At 39.2% G+C, this 17,228-nt stretch overlaps 1 protein-coding gene across 1 annotated transcript in view; it reads left to right on the top strand.

Moving 5' to 3' along the window:
• TERT (telomerase reverse transcriptase) overlaps positions 1-17,228 on the top strand; it is a 33,955-nt gene that overhangs the window by 1,671 nt on the left and 15,056 nt on the right. Inside the window, exons 2-7 of the mRNA XM_075084456.1 lie at positions 99-2,001; positions 4,718-4,913; positions 9,741-9,930; positions 13,390-13,572; positions 14,874-15,035; positions 15,415-15,510. Coding sequence (XP_074940557.1) covers positions 99-2,001; positions 4,718-4,913; positions 9,741-9,930; positions 13,390-13,572; positions 14,874-15,035; positions 15,415-15,510 — 2,730 coding nt within the window. The remainder of the gene's footprint in view (positions 1-98; positions 2,002-4,717; positions 4,914-9,740; positions 9,931-13,389; positions 13,573-14,873; positions 15,036-15,414; positions 15,511-17,228) is intronic.

The raw sequence follows: 17,228 nt of genomic DNA, 5'->3' as shown, positions 1-17,228 counted from the left end.
TGATGTCCAGGACGGTGTGTCTTGTATGTCTGTTTAAAGTGTATATTGTGGTTTATAGAAGAGTTGGTGATAAAAGCTAATTTTCTTTCTTTCTTTAGTTATCCAGCCAGAGTGAAGTCCTCATGAGAGTTGTTCAGAGGCTGTGCAAAAAAAGAAAGAAGAATGTCCTCGCATATGGATACTCCTTACTGGATGAAAACAGCTCTCATTTCCAAATCATGCCGTCTTCAAATATATACAGCTACCTACCCAATACTGCAACAGAAACCATTCGTATCAGCGGCCTCTGGGAAACGCTGCTGAGCAGGATAGGGGATGATGTGATGATGTATTTATTGGAACACTGTGCAATCTTTATGCTGGTTCCCCCTAGTAATTGTTACCAAGTTTGCGGGCAGCCAGTGTATGAACTTATTTCGCATAATGTAGACTCATCCCCGGTGTTTGTTAAACAAAGGTTTTCAAAGCATAGACGTAGTAGCTTGCTTGACTATATGCAAAAAAGGCTTATGTTTCATAGACAGTATCTTTCAAAAGCACGTTCGTGGAAATGCAGGCAAAGACTTGAAGCGAATGTCTCCAGCATGGCAAATAAAAATAACAAGACACAAAGCTTAATGTCCAGTTCCCAGTATTCTGCAAAAGCTGTTTCTAAAGCAAGCAAAGAGATCAGAGTGGTAACTGAACATCTGGAAAAACAGAGTAGCTCCAGTTTATATTTGTCAGCTACGGCACCATCTTTAAAAAGGAAGCTTGATAGGGAACAACTTGAGATTCCAGCCAAGAGAGCAAAAGTAGAGGAGAAAGAGAGAGAGGAAAAGGCTTGTAATATCCCTCCTGATGTAAACCAAAGTAGTTCCAAGAGATACAGAACTGGGTATGTAGCATCACATTCTGTAAGTCTCATTAAAGAAAAGCGCGTTTCTCAAAGAAGTAACAGTGATATGTCTGGTCCTTCTTTAGTTCACGCGTCTCATGACAGCAAGAAGTTCGTGGCAGGTGAAAGCTCTTCTCTGCGAGGAGTTCAGAGTGACAAACCTTTAAAGTCCAGCATTGAAATGCAAGCAGAATCCTATAGGAAAGGAGTAGAAATGCATATGTGTAAATCTCAGTTGGATTCTGTACAAATCAAACCCATGGAGGGTATTTCTTCAGAATGCAGAAAGCGGGAAAGTCCCCTAGCTCATTTGGCAAAGAAGTTACCAAACACGCTCTTGCGTTCTGCAGTGTACATTGACAGGAAGTTTCTTCTGTATTCCCGCAGGAGTTTCCAGGAATGTTTTCCTAAATCCTTTTTATTGAATCGCTTGCAGGGCTGTCAGGCAGGTGGAAGACGGCTTATAGAAACTATATTCTTAAGCCAAAATCTGTTGCAGCAAAAACACAGCCAAAGTCTGCCACATCACATCTGGAGAAAGAAGAGGTTGCCCAAACGCTACTGGCAAATGAGACCCACATTTCAGAAACTGTTAAAGAACCATGGAAAGTGCCCTTACTTAGTTCTCTTGAAAAAAAATTGCCCTGTCTGGATATCTGAAACCAGTGTGAGAAAAACTGAGCTGCCTTGTCAGGCAGCCTTGCCTGGGGAAGCAGAGGTTCACAAGCAAGCAGAACAGTTTGGGAAAGAGCCTGCTAAGTGTGTGACGAGCAGCAGATGTAAATCTGGTCATGCTGATGGTCCAGACAACTCAGGCACTCCTCTTGCAAAATCTGTGCACGGGGAGTCACAGAGTGAGGAGCAAAACCCAGGAGAGGTGTGTGATTCAGCCCTCGGGGAGCTCCTCAAGCAGCACAGCAGCCACTGGCAGGTGTACATCTTTGTGAGGGAGTGCCTGGAGCGGGTCATCCCTGCTGAGCTTTGGGGTTCAAACCATAACAAGTGTCGGTTCTTAAAAAATGTGAAAGCGTTCATTTCCATGGGGAAGTTTGGTAAGCTTTCGTTGCAGGAGTTGATGTGGAAGATGAGAGTGAATGACTGCCTGTGGCTTCGTCTAGTCAAAGGTACTTGTACTAAAGAACTTAAGTGGTGGGGGTGTCAGATGACTGGTGTTCACAGTTACGGTGAGAAGGGGAGGGTATTGAAACACAGTTCAGAATGGTTGGGTTCATCAGTAATAACCATAGCTGAGAGAGCAAACCTAGCAGTGTTTGTAATTGGTGGTAGAAGAACACTTAAGCCTGTCTTCCTTCCAAAACTTAAGTTTGTGTTGTTTTCATCCTGCTTTTTGTATTTAGTAGGATGACATTTTCATAAACATTAATTCAGAGCCTGGGCCTTTCAACAAAACTCTTTACCTTCCACCCTCACCCTCCAAATTGCAGTGACTCTGAGAAGTCATTGAAGTATGACTTAAGCACGTAAGGAACAAATGTAGTCTGCCTGTAGGTTACCGTAAGCCTTCAGAAGGAACTAAAGGCAAATCAAGACACTTGTAGTGACATGTGTTCCTCTGCTATGGGAGTGAACCTTCATCCCACAGCGTGGGTTTTTTCTTCCCCCCCCCTCACATCAGCCCTGTGAGAAAGACATGAGTGTGGGACCCATGCAATACAGGAGTTGCCCACCATCTGTCACCTTTCTGGAGCCCTTCTCTAGGAACAAGAGACCCTTACTGAGCACTGCCTCAGACTGTGTAGCTTGGAGGTGCCGAGGTCACCAGATTGAGTGGTCCCTGGCTGAAAGCCGTTCTGACAGCATCAGCTGATTGTTCCAAATTCTATACAAATTCCTTTTGTTTAGTCCTTTTTCAGATGATGACAGGTAAATCTTGGTTCCTTGAAGAAGTCTGTCTTCAGACACTATCCTAGGACTTAAGTCTAGGCTGAAGCTGTGGTTCTGTGGTTGATTGCTGTAGGATCTAATGCATATTGTAATTTTTCTGTGCTTGTATTCTCCATCTATACAATGTGGATTGCACTTTCTTAACTGGTATGTTTGCAGTATTTATTCTTACCTGGTAATGTATTTGGATCCTACAGTAATGTGAGCTCAAAATGGTATTCCTTTTTAAAAGGTGCAGTAAGGTTCTGAAATTACTACAGGTTCTTTGTAATGTAAGAGGTAAATAAAAAGTCTAATGTTTGAGAACTGATGTCAAAATAGGGGAGGTTACACTTCCATAAGAAACTGTTAATTCTAGCAAGTTTCTTGATTCTTTATTCAGAAACTATGGCTCAAAAATATGCTTTTCAAAATGCTGAGGAGGTTAAATATTTTAAAAGGTTTTTATTGTAAAATATATGTTTGGTTCATAGTCATTTGGAACATGTTCTCTTAAAACAAAAAAGTAATACCCTTTTATTCTCTGGCCTTATTCCAGGAAAAGCAACACATAGGCTTGATTTTACTTTTCATGAAACTACTCCCTTGTGCTTGAGGTTTAAACACACATGCTGTTGCTTTGCTGCACTGTAGGTGGGGTTTTTTTTTCTCCAAAACTAGTACTAGTGGTTTCTTGTCAGTTCCCTGAATTGTCGTCAGCACTTACATCTGTTGTCAAGAACTTAAAAAACAAATTATCTCGTTCCAGGGCAGCTGCTTAACAACGTGATTTAATTTGTGTATTACAACTGCATATTGCAACTCTTCAGTTAGAGAATTTTCTAACAGTCATTGGAATTTTTTCATTGATGTTACCTTCTGTTGAAGTGAATGATGTTTTATCTCTTTATGGTAGTCTTTTCTTAGGTGCTGTAAATACATGAAAATATCTCTGCCCTGAAGTTCACAAAACCCAAGCAGGGTAGAGAATTGGAAACTTACTTCCATTTTATGAGTTTTAGTTTTAAGCCTCAGCTCTGTTGTGTCAAAATTAAGTGTTTTTAACACATTTGTGCCATAATCATCATTTGTGCTGTGCAGCTAAACTAATATTTCTGTGTAATTTCTTTAAATTATCCTGTTGCATTTTGCAAAGTTCTACTCTTAAATTTAATTAGAAAAAATATTATTGGAAGTTGGCAGAAATTCAGTATTACAGCACAAGGTTTTGTTCCCTACTTGTTTACTCATACTTAGAGATCAATACAAACCTGTGTGGCCTTAAATTTGACAGTAGCTAGGAATGTTCTGGGTTCGTAATTTTTGTGCCATCTGACTATTATAAGTGCTGATGGACTTAGTTGGGGTGATTTTTTTTTCCTATTTTTTGACCGCAGCGGTAAGTTCTAGGTAGGATGTCTGAAATCAAGCCTAACCGTTACATTAATTTTTATGTAATTGGGGAATCCGAATATCATTCTTATCCCCAAGTTAGCCCAGTTTAATTCTGTTGTTTTTACAGTATGCCTAAGTATTTTCATTCTTTTGCCTTTTTTTTTTTAAAGAAGTTTTATATTATAGTAGACTTATTTTCATTGTTCATTTCCTCTCACTATAGTCTTGCCTTTGTGCATTAAAGACCTTGCACAATCAATGTTGGGGGAAGAAAGTAAGTCTTTGGGCTACTAATGGCATGTATTTGTATCCTGTTAGTCAGTTTGTCACTGCAAATTAGTTTCTGTGTTTGTACTGTAAGCTTGGGTCACATTATTTAATGCCAGTGAAAATTTAGAGCGGCATCTGTGCCATTGTTTTTGTTTGCTTTTTTGTTTTTCCCATTAACCTCAAGCTAAGAAATGTCTGTTACGTGTGGGTTTTCTGTTTGTATGTTCTATTTTTTTGAACTAATACAAATAGTTGATATTTACTATAACTACCTTTGATTGTTTATTGAAGGTGATCACTTTGTTCCTGCCTATGAACATTGTTTCCGTGAAGACCTTTTGGCTAAATTCCTATACTGGCTGATGGATACCTATGTTGTTGAGTTGCTCAGATCATTTTTCTATATCACCGAGACCATGTTCCAGAAAAACATGCTTTTCTACTACCGAAAATTTATTTGGGGCAAGTTACAGAACATTGGAATTAGGTAACATTAGAAAACTAATCAAACATAAATGGAATATGTGGCAATCTCATGTTTTGTAGTGTAAAGTTACAATTCTGCTTTCCTTTACTACCCATTTATCCTCCTTTTATTTTCTTAATTTCCCAAAAGAAAAAATCAACCTGTATAGTATGCGCAGCTTGTAAATTCAGAAATATTTTAGTGAGAAATTATTCAAATTTTGAGTCCTTTCGTATGAGAAGAGAAACCTTTGCAATAATAAAATCCGTTATGAAGAAGATTTTGTTTTGATAAGTCAAATTTTTACCCCTTTTAACAATGAGGAAAATATTGTGGTAGAATCCCAAAGTAACCTTGGGAAAGTTAATTTTAAAAATACTCAGTTTGCTTTAGTTTCCTTAATAATAATTAAAAAAAAAACACCAAAAAAACCTGAACAAACAATAAAAAAAAAAACTCTGCTGAAGTGCTGTAATACTCTATTCATAAATTCAGGCAGTGGGTTTGTTTTGTTTGTTTTGGGTTTTTTGGAAGGTTGAGGGTTTTAAAAGCTGCAGTTTCTTAGTGCAGCTGTGGAACTCCTGCTGGTTTTTGGTCTTAAAAATTCGTGTGTGTATTTAAGTTACAACATTATTTAAGATAAACTTTTAAGCAATTTTGGGGTTTTCATTATAAATTTTTGGTATCCAAGAGAGCTTTGGAACTGTGCAAAGTGAGAATACTTGATGTCTTGTGTTTTAATGGCCATTTTATATGGTGAACCGGTTGTATTCACAGTGTTCTGTTGGTCTGCAATGTTATATGTGTGATTATTTTTTTTTCCCCTCCTGCCCTGCTCCTCCCTGACCTTAACATTGGTATCTCCTGTGCAGCTCTTATACATATGTGTTTGCACTTAATAGGGCCCTGGTTCTGTTTTGTCCAGAATACGCAATTTAAACAGCAGTAATAGAATATAATTTTCAATCTCACATATACTGTTTGTCTTGTCTTCAAACTAACAGCCTTAGTGTTTCAATTAGTGTTTTATGTAGTTTTAATGTATTTCAAAGGCTACTTTGTGGCAGAAAGTATCATCAAGTACTAATTTTTACATATTATATATAATGCTCTTTTTAGTAGGGCATGTGATTAAAAGAAAACAAGTATTTTTGGTTTTAGCCTTTTTGTCCCTATTCCCAGTTTCCCAGAAGAACCCAATGTGTAAGGATGTCGTGGTTTAACCTGGCAGGCAGGTGAACACCACACAGCGGTACGCTCACTCCCCTGCAGTGGGATGGGAGAGAGAACTGGGAAGAGGGTAAAACTCATGGGTTGAGATAAAGACAATTTAATAAGATAGAAAAGAGAGGGAAACTAATGATAAAAGAATATAGAAAGCAAGTGATGCATAATGCAGTTGCTTACCATCCACTGACTGATGCCCAGCCAGTTCCTGAGCAGCAGCCCTGCCCCCCTCCCCGGCCAACCTCCCCAGTTCTTTGTTCAGCATGACGTCATATGGTATGGAATATCCCTTTGGCCAGTTGGGATCAGCTGTCCTGGCTGTGTCCCCTCCCATTTCTTGTGCATCCCCAGCCTGCTAGCTCACAGGGCAGTATGAGAAGCTGAAAAGTCCTTGACTTAGTGTAAGCACTGCTCAGCAACAACTAAAACATCAGTGTGTTATCAACATTATTCTCATCCTAAATCCAAAACGCAGCACTATATCAGCTACTAGGAAGAAAATTAACTCTGTCACAGCTGAAACCAGGACAAAGGACAAGGTGCTCTGAAACCAGAAGACCCTAATCTGGGCTGTTTCTTCTGATTTACTCCCCACATATTACCCCACCGTGCAGGAAGCGCCTTCTCATCTTTGGCTCAGGAAGTCCCTGAACTGCAGATTACTGAAAATTGGGGAAGCATCCCAAGGAAGTACTGCCGCATGTTTGCCAAGGGCATGTTGTAAGGACACGGCATTTGCTGTTGGCTACAGGATATGTAGCTATGTGGGCTCTTAGTCTCATCCCAGCAGCTTCACTTAAGCTTCACTCGCAAGACTAGGGCTTTCAGCACTACTTTTTTGAGTGTGGAGTGTAATATGAGGTCTCCTACTAATCCATATTACTGCATTCATGCAGGTGGCAAGCTGCCTACTTCAGGAGAGAAATTGGGGTTTAGAGATATTGGGAAGGACACAGCTGTTTAGGGTTGCCTTGGCCATTTTGAAGCTCTCCAGGCACTACCCTCTCTTAACCAGCCAGTGTTTTCAGGTACTATTGGTGAATTGGTACCAAAGGCTGTTGAGCTGCTTCCATCTTCCTTGGAGGAAGAGTATCTGGTGGCCTCAGTTGTTTCCCTAATGGCTGTTCTGTGGCTGTCCTGGTTTTTTTCCGCTCAGCTGGAGCTGCTCACGGTGATTACTCTGAGCTGGCTTGCAGGAAGGTGTTCACAGCCAAGCATAGCCACTGATGCTTTTCCAGTTCTTCTCTTCCTCCCAAAGGAGGATGCAAAATGGATGGAACAGGCTACACTGAGTGGACCTGGACTTCACTCATGAGCTTGCCCTTGTACTGCACCCTCATCAGGGAGTAAATCCCCATCCTGAAGGACTGTCTGTATGAGCAGATCTTCCTATGTGGAATCCCACTCAAGGATACAGACTGTGGTTCTCAGCAGGGACCTGAATCTGTATGCTTGTCTTGCTGTGTGGGTGGAGGTGAGAGTGTGCTGGTCATTTTGCACACAGGCAACTTTCTGTTAATTTTTGAAGCGATACCAAATGTCATGCCCCAAATTAAAAACAGTGCTTGTTAAGAAAAATTCAGTATTTCATGATACAGTTGCTTCAAGTTACACGGCTCAGGGAATGCAAAAATTATGTTTTAAAAATAATGTACCCAATGTTGTGGTGACAGCACCTGTTTTCCTAAGGACCGCGCCCTCCCCGCCCTTGCCACACACATTGGCTGCTGAGGATTGAAAATGCTGCTGAATCTCACCCATCAGATTGTGGTGAGATGTCAAAAGACAGCAGGACTATCCACTCCACTTCCTCCAAGTTCCAGTGCGTAACAGCACCATGATTGTACAAATGAGAGTAGGGTGGTTCAGTGGCCGCTTGATTAGCGCATTGCCAAAATCATTAGCACTGCTATAAATGCCATGAAATAAGCAATGAATGTTGTGGCAGGCAAAATGACATCTGATTCTACAGAGGTAGTAACAATGAAGGTCTGCCAATAATTGGCCTTTGTCTTTACCTCCAGAGGAAGTAACTTTTTTTTAATATATAGTGGTTGGTTTTTTGGGTTTTTCTCCCTTCAGTCTTAAGTGTGAACTGCAAAGCGATGGAGATTTGATCATTTGGTTGTTTCTGTTAAACTGGAGCTCTCTGTTTTATCTTAGTGTTCTAGCTAATGCTGTAGTACATGATGAAGTCTTACGGGCTCAGGAAAGAATTTTAAGTCACAATGAATAATAGTGATCTCTAGCTGTGGAAAAGTGATCTCACTGTGGAGAAGTGCTTTACTTCGGGCTACATCCGTACCAGGGATTTAATTCCCAAGTTTGAATACAAATCCTCAAAACACGTGCTTGGTAATAGGTCAACTTGCCGGCCCTGGATGCCTGTCTACCTTCTTGGTGTCACGTGCTGTCTTGCTCAGACGCCGATGGTCCCAAGCAGCTGCATGATTAGCTTGTATGGGAGTTGTGTTGGCAAACAGAAGGGAAGTATTTGTGTGCCTCTCACCTGCGTGCTTAGCTTCTCAGGTGTCTCCTAGAGCATGCTTATCAGGTTTCCACCAACTGTCCACTGCCTTTTGTGTTAGTGTGGCCTCCTTTTGCTAAACCAGCCTGTTGGTTGGTGTGGGGTGAGAAAATTCTGCATGCATGTTTGTATTTGCATCCCCCATCTGCAGGGATTTGAATTGCTTCGCCTCACTTCCCAGGGGAGTATCCTAACCGCTCAGCTGTAGAGCTGTTTGGAATGGCACATTTTGTCCTTCTGAAGAAGTGCAGGAGATTGATCCAGGTCTTTTACTTTACCAATAGGCCACTTTAACAATACAATCTAATGTAAAACCAAGGGCTTTTGTACCACCTCCTTTTCCTGCCTCGTTGCATGGGAAAGTATTGATTTGGTCTGAACTACACTGAACTGTAAATCCTGAGGGGTGTGTCTCAGGCAAAAATACACTTCCCAGTAAGATGGGCTTATGGAACTCAGAATCTGTGACTTGGGAGCTTTCCATTCTTCATTATTCTCTGCTGTTCACTTTAGCTGACACTTGAGCAGCAGATAGGTTCTTTTGAATTATGTTACTGATTACCTAAATGCTCTTATGTTGTATATGTATCCTAGTATCTCGGTTCACTGTTACTTTTAATAAGTAATAGGTCCCCTAAATGTTGGGAGTAGAACAGCCCACTACAGTGTGTAAGTCCTTCCCTGGATCTTTCTTAAGATAGTTTTCATAAGGCTCTATGTGACTTTGTTCATGTATTTTAAGCTTCTGAAACCAGGAGAAATGTCCATCTTCTTGTTGTCTTGCATAAAAAGTATTCCTTAATGTTCAAATATACTCAATTGGTGCTTAAATTTTAATTTGTGTTAATTAAGATTTTTTTAAACTATCTTAATTTGCATCAAGCAGAAATGTGTATTCTCTCATTATTGTATTACATTGCCATTAAGATACCGTGAAATAGTTCTGAAATTCAGATTTCCATGTCGCTTTCTGCAGAGGTTAGTATTTGTAATTATCTTCTTAGTAAAACATTTGTCTTTGGTTATAAAGAAATTAAATGTTTTAACTTACTGCCTTTCCTGTTGCTTACACTAAATGTTTATTTGTATTTTAGAAACCATTTTGCCAAAGTACATCTACGTGCTTTATCTTCAGAGGAGATCAAAGCTGTCCGTCAAAAAAAATATGTTCCTATGGCATTAAAGCTCCGGTTCATTCCCAAAGCGAATGGGTTAAGACCCATAGTAAAAGTGAGCGGTGTTGTTGAAGCACAAGCATTCAGCAGGGAAAGCAGAGAAAAGAAGGTTTTTATTTTCTTTATTGTTTTATGTGTGTTTGGTATAGGCAGCTAATAAAGTGAGGGTTTTTTATGTTATATAAAACTAATTTTAACATGGTGAACTGAACATTCAAATCAGAATGACTGAATGGGTCTACCTGTGGCAACGTAGCTTCTCCTTTCCCAGTGCTTAATTACCATTAGCCGCCAATTCCAGAATCACGTACTTGTTTGCAAGCTTGTCTTTAGGAAATTACTCTAACAGAATGGCATGGCCTGTCAAGTAATCATGTTTTCGTTCTCTTCTCTTTCCATCCTCCCTTCCCCCCAGGCTTGCCAACTGTGTCTGGTTGTGGTGGGCGTTGGCCATCTATGGGAGCAGAAGGACAGAAATCTGAAAAATACTCAGTATTTTGAACTAGTATGTCGTATTTGTTTGGCACACCAGAGGGTGAGGGATGGATGAGTCCAGCCTGGGATTTACCTTAATATACTGATTGTGCATGTTGATCGGCTAGTTGGCTGTGGTGACGGGTCAACCCAGGGGGCTGAACAGTGGTGAATTGGGTGTGTTACAGAAGGAGGTCTAAGAAGGGCGAGGAAGCTGGACCAAGCATAGTAGGGAGATAGGAAGGAAGCTGGGAATTACTGCAGTGTGAGAATGGAGACAGAGCATGTACTGCACACAGTGATCTATTTAACAGGCCAATTAATCAGAAGACATAGTGGGAACCCAGTTTCATTATCTTGCATGACTCTATTGTTTTTCCTTAAGGCTGAGTCCTGTTTAGTGCACAAGATTAAATGTTTCCCATATGTGTGAGACATCAGTAACTTCTTAGTACTTGCTATTCAGTATGTGATCCCAGACCAGATTTACAGGGCTAAAAGCTGTTCTGAAGTGTTATTTCTTCATAGTCTTTCTGTGACAGTCAGATTTGAGAGTATGCACACAGTTAATTTGGAAATGGCTGCAGTGCTGTAAAGCTGCTAATGCTCCTGTAACAGATCTGGCATAAAGGATGACATGAGCATACTGAAGAAGAAGAAGAAGGTTCAAAGTCGTGGTAGCTGGTCAAGCGATTTGAGCTAACCTGGCTGTCGTGGAGCTGAGAGGGAATATCTCTGTCTGCTGAAAAGTGGGAGCAATAGACTCCTGTTGGAGAGTGCTGACAAATAGCTGAGGCCACTAAGGTTTTCAGCTTTTAGACAGACCTCATCTGTCTAAACTATTCACACAGCATAGCTAATGATTTTCATAAATCCATGAAAGAGAAGGTGGTAGTAGTGTTACCTCTCTTCTCAGATAGTAGACTGAGATGGAGAAAAGTGTCTAGTGCAAAACGTTCATCTTATTCATCAGTTTAGGGCTTCTAATGTAACGGAAGTGATGTAGTCCTCCCCCCACCCCAAACTTGCATGGCTACTCAGCTTTGTTTCTGTCATTGCCTTTTATCCTGCACTCTGTCCTAGTTTTTCACCTTGTACCATATCCAGCTTGTCTCTGCTCTCCACTTTCCTCCTAGCATTTAAATTGTAGGAGGAGGACGATTTTCCAGTTTTTTTTCTGTCTGATAATATTACAGTTTTTGGAATTTGGAAGCTAGTTTGGAATTGTAGGGCTAGCCTTGGCCAGCTCAGCGCTGGACTGTATCCATGTGAATTGCCAGAGATAATCTCCCAGATATCCAGCAAACCAACTTCTGATTCTTGGGCAACTCCCAAACCTTGCTGCAAAATACATGGTGGAATGAGTCCAGTTCTGTGAATTTATCTTCAAATCAGTGTAGATTTTGTTTTGTTTCAAAGGTTTTACATGTTTGCTTTACATCTTTCTTCCTTTTTCATTTGAAACTTTTTTTTTTAATGGGAAGCTCAAAGCACTGGGAGGCAGCAGGGTTCTAAAAGATCTGATTTGTCTGAGAGCTTGTAGTCTCTTACTGCATTCTGCAGAGATTCCAGCAGATCTTTAGGTTTTGCAAAAATGTTTGTGGATTAGACCTGTTCTGGGGAATGAAGAGGCTCAAGGGAATTCCTTCTGACATGAAAATAAGGAGTTACTGTGACTATTGCAGCTCCAGGTCTCTCAGGTGTAGTTCAAACCGGGTTGGAAGATAGTCTCAGTTTTCTTTTATTGACTCACCTGCTAACACCCGTAATGGCCATCAGCTTTGTGAAAAGGTGAAGGTGTGCTTTTTGTGAAAAAGCAACCATCCTGGGATATGCTCATTGAGAAGGAAAGGAGGAACTTTTCTACTGACGATTACTTTGATTTTGCTGCTTTGCTTTACCTTTGAGCTACATCTCTATCCTTTTTTCTGTTTTTCTTAGGAACTTGGCCTATAACAGAAAAGATACAGCTGCAGTAATTCAGGAAAGCGTCTTAATTTTCAGAATTCTTTGTTTTATAAACTAGTCAAAACCAAAGATCCTAAGAAAAGTTAATGGCCATATGGGTGTTAGCAGGTGAGCCAATAAAAGAAAATTGAGACAGGCTTCAAAGCCAGTTTGGCTGATCAGCCAGTGAATGAACACACTTACCCTATATAAAACAGTGAAGTTTGATCAAGTTGTTCTGGAGACGGTGGCAGTGAGTACACTAAACATTTTTGGTGTGCTTTAGTTCTGCTAGCATTCACTGAAACCTGTAATTGATTTTTTCAGTGCAAAAATAAATGTTTCCAGATGAATTGGAACACTTCCGTAATGAGTAGTTTCAGTGTATCCAGATCATGATCACAATACTACCATTGAGAGTAAGAAACCCTTTTATGTTCTGTGTATACATTTTGAAGGATATCTCTGAAGTTCTAAACTGATTCATAAGTATGCTACGTGTGCAGTTTGTTTACTTTCTTCAGTAGTATGGCTTGCCCTTCTAACATTCTTTTGTTGCCAGGTCTGTCAATATTTTTTTTGCCTTAAAGTGTTTACAGAGCTAATCAGCCTGCACGACTTCACTGCCGCTCTGGTGTACTTTACTATTCCCATAGCTGAGAGTTAAATCTTTGCTAACGTGCCATAAAGTACCTGCAGAGGCTTGAATGATGGTACAGCTGGAGTTAGCCTGAAGTCTTGGGGCACGTGTTCTTTTTGCTGTTCTTGTTGCAGTGATAATCTCCGGCAGAGAGAATGACTAATACTTAAGAAGTTACCTTCTAATCGGCGGCAGTTTTATTTGCTGGAGTCCATCTCTATATCTCCTTAACTGTTAGACCTTGATTTCCGAAAGTTAAGTACAGAAAAAGCCATTTTCCAGAGGATTTAAATGTATTTTAAAAAAAAAATCTCTGAGGCTGTCTTGTCACTTGGAAGTAGTTACTACAGCTCTATTCAGGCTTTCTGAAAACTGCAGTTGACCAAAATAATATAGTAAACATATGATTTTAATCTCATATTTCATCTAAAAGTAAAATGTGTGTATTGCACAGAATTTAATATGTTTTCAGCATACTTTAAGGTGATTCTCTTTGGTCTCTTTTAGATGCATCACTACAACACTCGACTGAAAAATCTATTTAGTGTGTTAAATTATGAACGGACTATAAACACCAGTTTTATCGGCTCTTCGGTGTTTGGGAAAGATGATATCTACAAGACATGGAAGAAGTTTGTTACAAAGGTTCTTGAATCAGATGGTGAAATTCCTCATTTCTACTGTGTAAAGGTACGCGGTTTTAATTACATATTCAAACTAAGTTTTCAAAGTCAGCCTGTGCAGATACTTCTATAGCTGTAATAGCTGTGATCTGAGTGCATAATTGTTTCTTTTTCAAAATAAACTTTTGTGCATACCTAACAACAGATTCTGGTTGGTTTTTTGGGGTGGGGGGGTTGGTTGTTTTTTGAGAGGATGGTGTCCCTGCAGTAGTGCTTCCTTTACTTGGATATTTTTCTGTCCATCTTTCTGTCATGTAGCAGCTCTTCTGCACATGCACTGGATTTTTGCAGTTACTTGGGTATAAAAATGGGACAAAGATATAAACTCAGATATGGTTTTAGGGCCATATCCCCAAAGGAAAACCAGGAAAAACTTGCTATGAGCACCTGGATAAATTCAGCATCCTGTTAAAGACAGGTCTCTTCTATCTCAGTACAGTTAGTTTCTGTTGAAAATGAACACTTGAACTCTAGTGTCTCTCCAACAAGTTTCTTCTCCCACTTGAAAAAAAATGTGTCCTTGTTGTATTTGGCTATTTGAAGGAGTTTCTTCTTAACGCTTGTTTTTCAGTTATGTCTAGCAGGCAACTTTTTGTGTTTGAGCTCAGTTCGTAGCTTTGAACTGGGCGATCTATACAGAAGTTTGTAAATTACACAGATTTATATATATATTATAGTGGGGCTTCTCTCCTTGTCGGTTGTAATTCTGTCCTGAAATTACTTTCAGCGATTGTCTCATTATCTTTCAAGCAAAATAATCATGTCATTGACATAGTTCTCCTAAGATTATTGCTTCTCCAGAAGGTTTTGAATTTTGGCTATGACAAGTAAAATCAGAGGTAAGATTGCAATATGAGGGTTAGGAAAGGTAAAACATCTAGGTTTACAGCTTTCTAAAAGCCTAAGATGTCACCTCCATGATCGTATGGAGAGGAAGGTTTCTTTAAATATTTAAACATATGAAAATATCACCAGTAAACTTTAGTTAAATGATTTAAGGTTGAGCGTTAGATTTAAGGTTGCATATGATATCATCTTCCGTTAATAACAAAAATTGTGCGAAAACTGATGGTTTGGTTATCTCCTGTAAGGGAAAACTCACTGATGAGCAAGAAAAGGTTTTTGCAGGTAAGCAATGGGAATGTTTTGTTTTGTTACAAATTTGGACTGAATGATGCAGTAATTTGACTCCTATGTGATATATCCTTCAGCCTTGTTTACATACTACAACAGTACTTCTTTCTTACTACCACAGTGTTTATAGTGATATTGATGAATACATAATGGAAGATATTTTGTCTGTTTCAGGCTGATGTGTCCAGGGCTTATGATACCATTCCTCACAATAAGCTTGTGGAAGTGATTTCACGGATATTAAACCCTGAGAAAAGAACTGTCTACTGCATACGGCGCTATGCTGTGATTATGATTACCACAAGTGGAAAAGCCAGGAGGTTATATAGGAGACATGTATGACTTGATTTCTTCTATTTGCTGCTGTAGATGTATTTCGGCCATGGAATGTTTTTGTTTATAGCTCTTTTTAGTCACAGTTTGAATTAGGCAATTACTTCATCAACCCTTTTTTAGTAGTGTGGTTATTTTCCAGAGGTAGCAAAGCTTCTTTTTACTCTTTACTTTTTACACTTTTTACTCAATGTTAGTGAGAATAAAGATACATGTGTTGTGGAAATAGAGATAGGTGAGAGAGATATTTCATTTTAACAATAGCAAAATTGTTGGATAAAAATAATGCAATAAGGCTGGCCCTTCGACCTTCACTGAATAAACGTCTGGTACTGAATTTTCTATTGTTTTTGTCATTTATTTCTTTACACTCAATATACAGGTTTCTACTTTCAAGGATTTTATGCCAGATATGAAGCAGTTTGTGTCCCAGCTTCAGGAGAACGCCTCGTTGCAAAATGCAATAATAGTTGAACAGGTAACTATTAGGAGGCTTCTTTTCAACTGAAAAAGAAAGCTACAGAAGAATTGGAGGAAGATGGGTTTTTTTGATTGAATGTACATATTATGTGGTGACACCACCTCTCTTCCAGTTTCCCAGCACCTTCCATAAAAAGATTTTTGTCATCTTTTCTTTGATGTTGTAACAGGCTCTCCATGTTCAGTGGAAGGAGTGCACCGGGCAAGAAACCTGACAAAATGTCCATCTAGACTTTTCCCAGATTTTCTCATTGTTGTCTCAAACTTTGATTTTAACCAGTGTTTTCTTTTTCCTTTCCTAATTTAATTGTTGTTTGCAACAGTTCTCAAGTGAGCCATTAACTATCTAGTAAAGAAGGGCTTTAACACTTGCTATGTCCAAAACATACAGAGGGAAGAATGAACAAAACGTATTCTGAGCTAAGTAGCTAAGGAAATAGATGTGGCATCTTGAATAGCAAGCTGCATGGAATGGGAAAATGACTTTAAAAAAAAAAAACAAAACAAAACCAAAAACAAAACAAAACCCCAAACATTATTTTAATGACTACCTGCCAACATTGATAAGAATGAACTCTTCTTTGTAAGAGTTAAAATGCAACACAAAACAAGATTAACTAATGTGTTTTTTGTTTAAAGAGATTTCTCACTTTCAGTGAATTAAAGTATGGTTAAAATTACATATATTTACTCCAGCTGACGCTTTGTTACAAGAAGGAAGTGTCCTTCTGTTGTTTTAATTCTTGTGCTGCTGAGAACTCTACTAGTTCCAAATGTTTGTTCTCAAGACTTCCTTCTGTGCAAGGAGCATGACAGAGAAAGACACCAAGTAGATGATAATGCTCAATCAGTTTCTTAATACATTTCATTGCTTGGCATCATGGTGTTCCATGATAACAACCTACAAGATTCCCGAGCGCCAGGTGACCCCACAGGTATTTTCTCACAGGCTACTTCCTCTTTAAATTTTTTTTTTATAAACTTGCCAGTGGAAAATTTTGACACAGTGTAATTTATGCTTTAACATACAAGTCAGATGATCTGGTATATCTGATCATAGGAGTAGAATATGCAGTGCAGGTGGTGCACAATTGCCAGATCATAGGAAGTGCAAAGAGCCTAATGTTTATGTGGATGAAAATGAAAACTAGCTGGACCTATGATGATGGATATGTAGGTTTTGTTTTGGGGTTGGTTTGTTTGTTTTTTCCAATGGGCACCTGATTTAGATAACTATGCTAGATAATACAAGAACAGCAGCATTCTATTTCAAAATATTTTAAATTTGAAAATAATTTCTGTGTGTGTATCATTACTCAAAAAAAAAAAAAAAAGTATTCTGAGAAAAGGATCATGTCAGCCTGGGTGTCTGTACCACAGGTTCATCACATTAGATTTTTCAATACAAATAACCATGATCTCACAAGGCTTTATCAAAGGCTGGTTGCATTTGTCTGATGTCTAGTCTATGCAAATAGGAAGTAATTTTGCTGTAGTTCTCATAAAGTCATTGTTAAAGGGATTTAAACTGCTCTTAAATGAATGTTTTATTACACAATTTTTAACACAAAAAGCTTTGTAAATACTGAGTGCTCAGTCACACATGAAATACGTGGCAAAGAATGCGTTTTGCAGCAGAACTGGCAAGTGGGTGTGCCTATACTTTGGGAATCATGAAGAACATGACAGTTACAGAAATAGTCCTGCAGGATCGAA

This window comes from Phalacrocorax aristotelis, chromosome 2 (assembly GCF_949628215.1).
Source record: "Phalacrocorax aristotelis chromosome 2, bGulAri2.1, whole genome shotgun sequence".
NCBI lineage: Eukaryota > Metazoa > Chordata > Aves > Suliformes > Phalacrocoracidae > Phalacrocorax > Phalacrocorax aristotelis.
The sequence above is the reverse complement of the archived record's forward strand: the minus strand, read 5'-3'. Positions and strand labels throughout refer to the sequence as shown.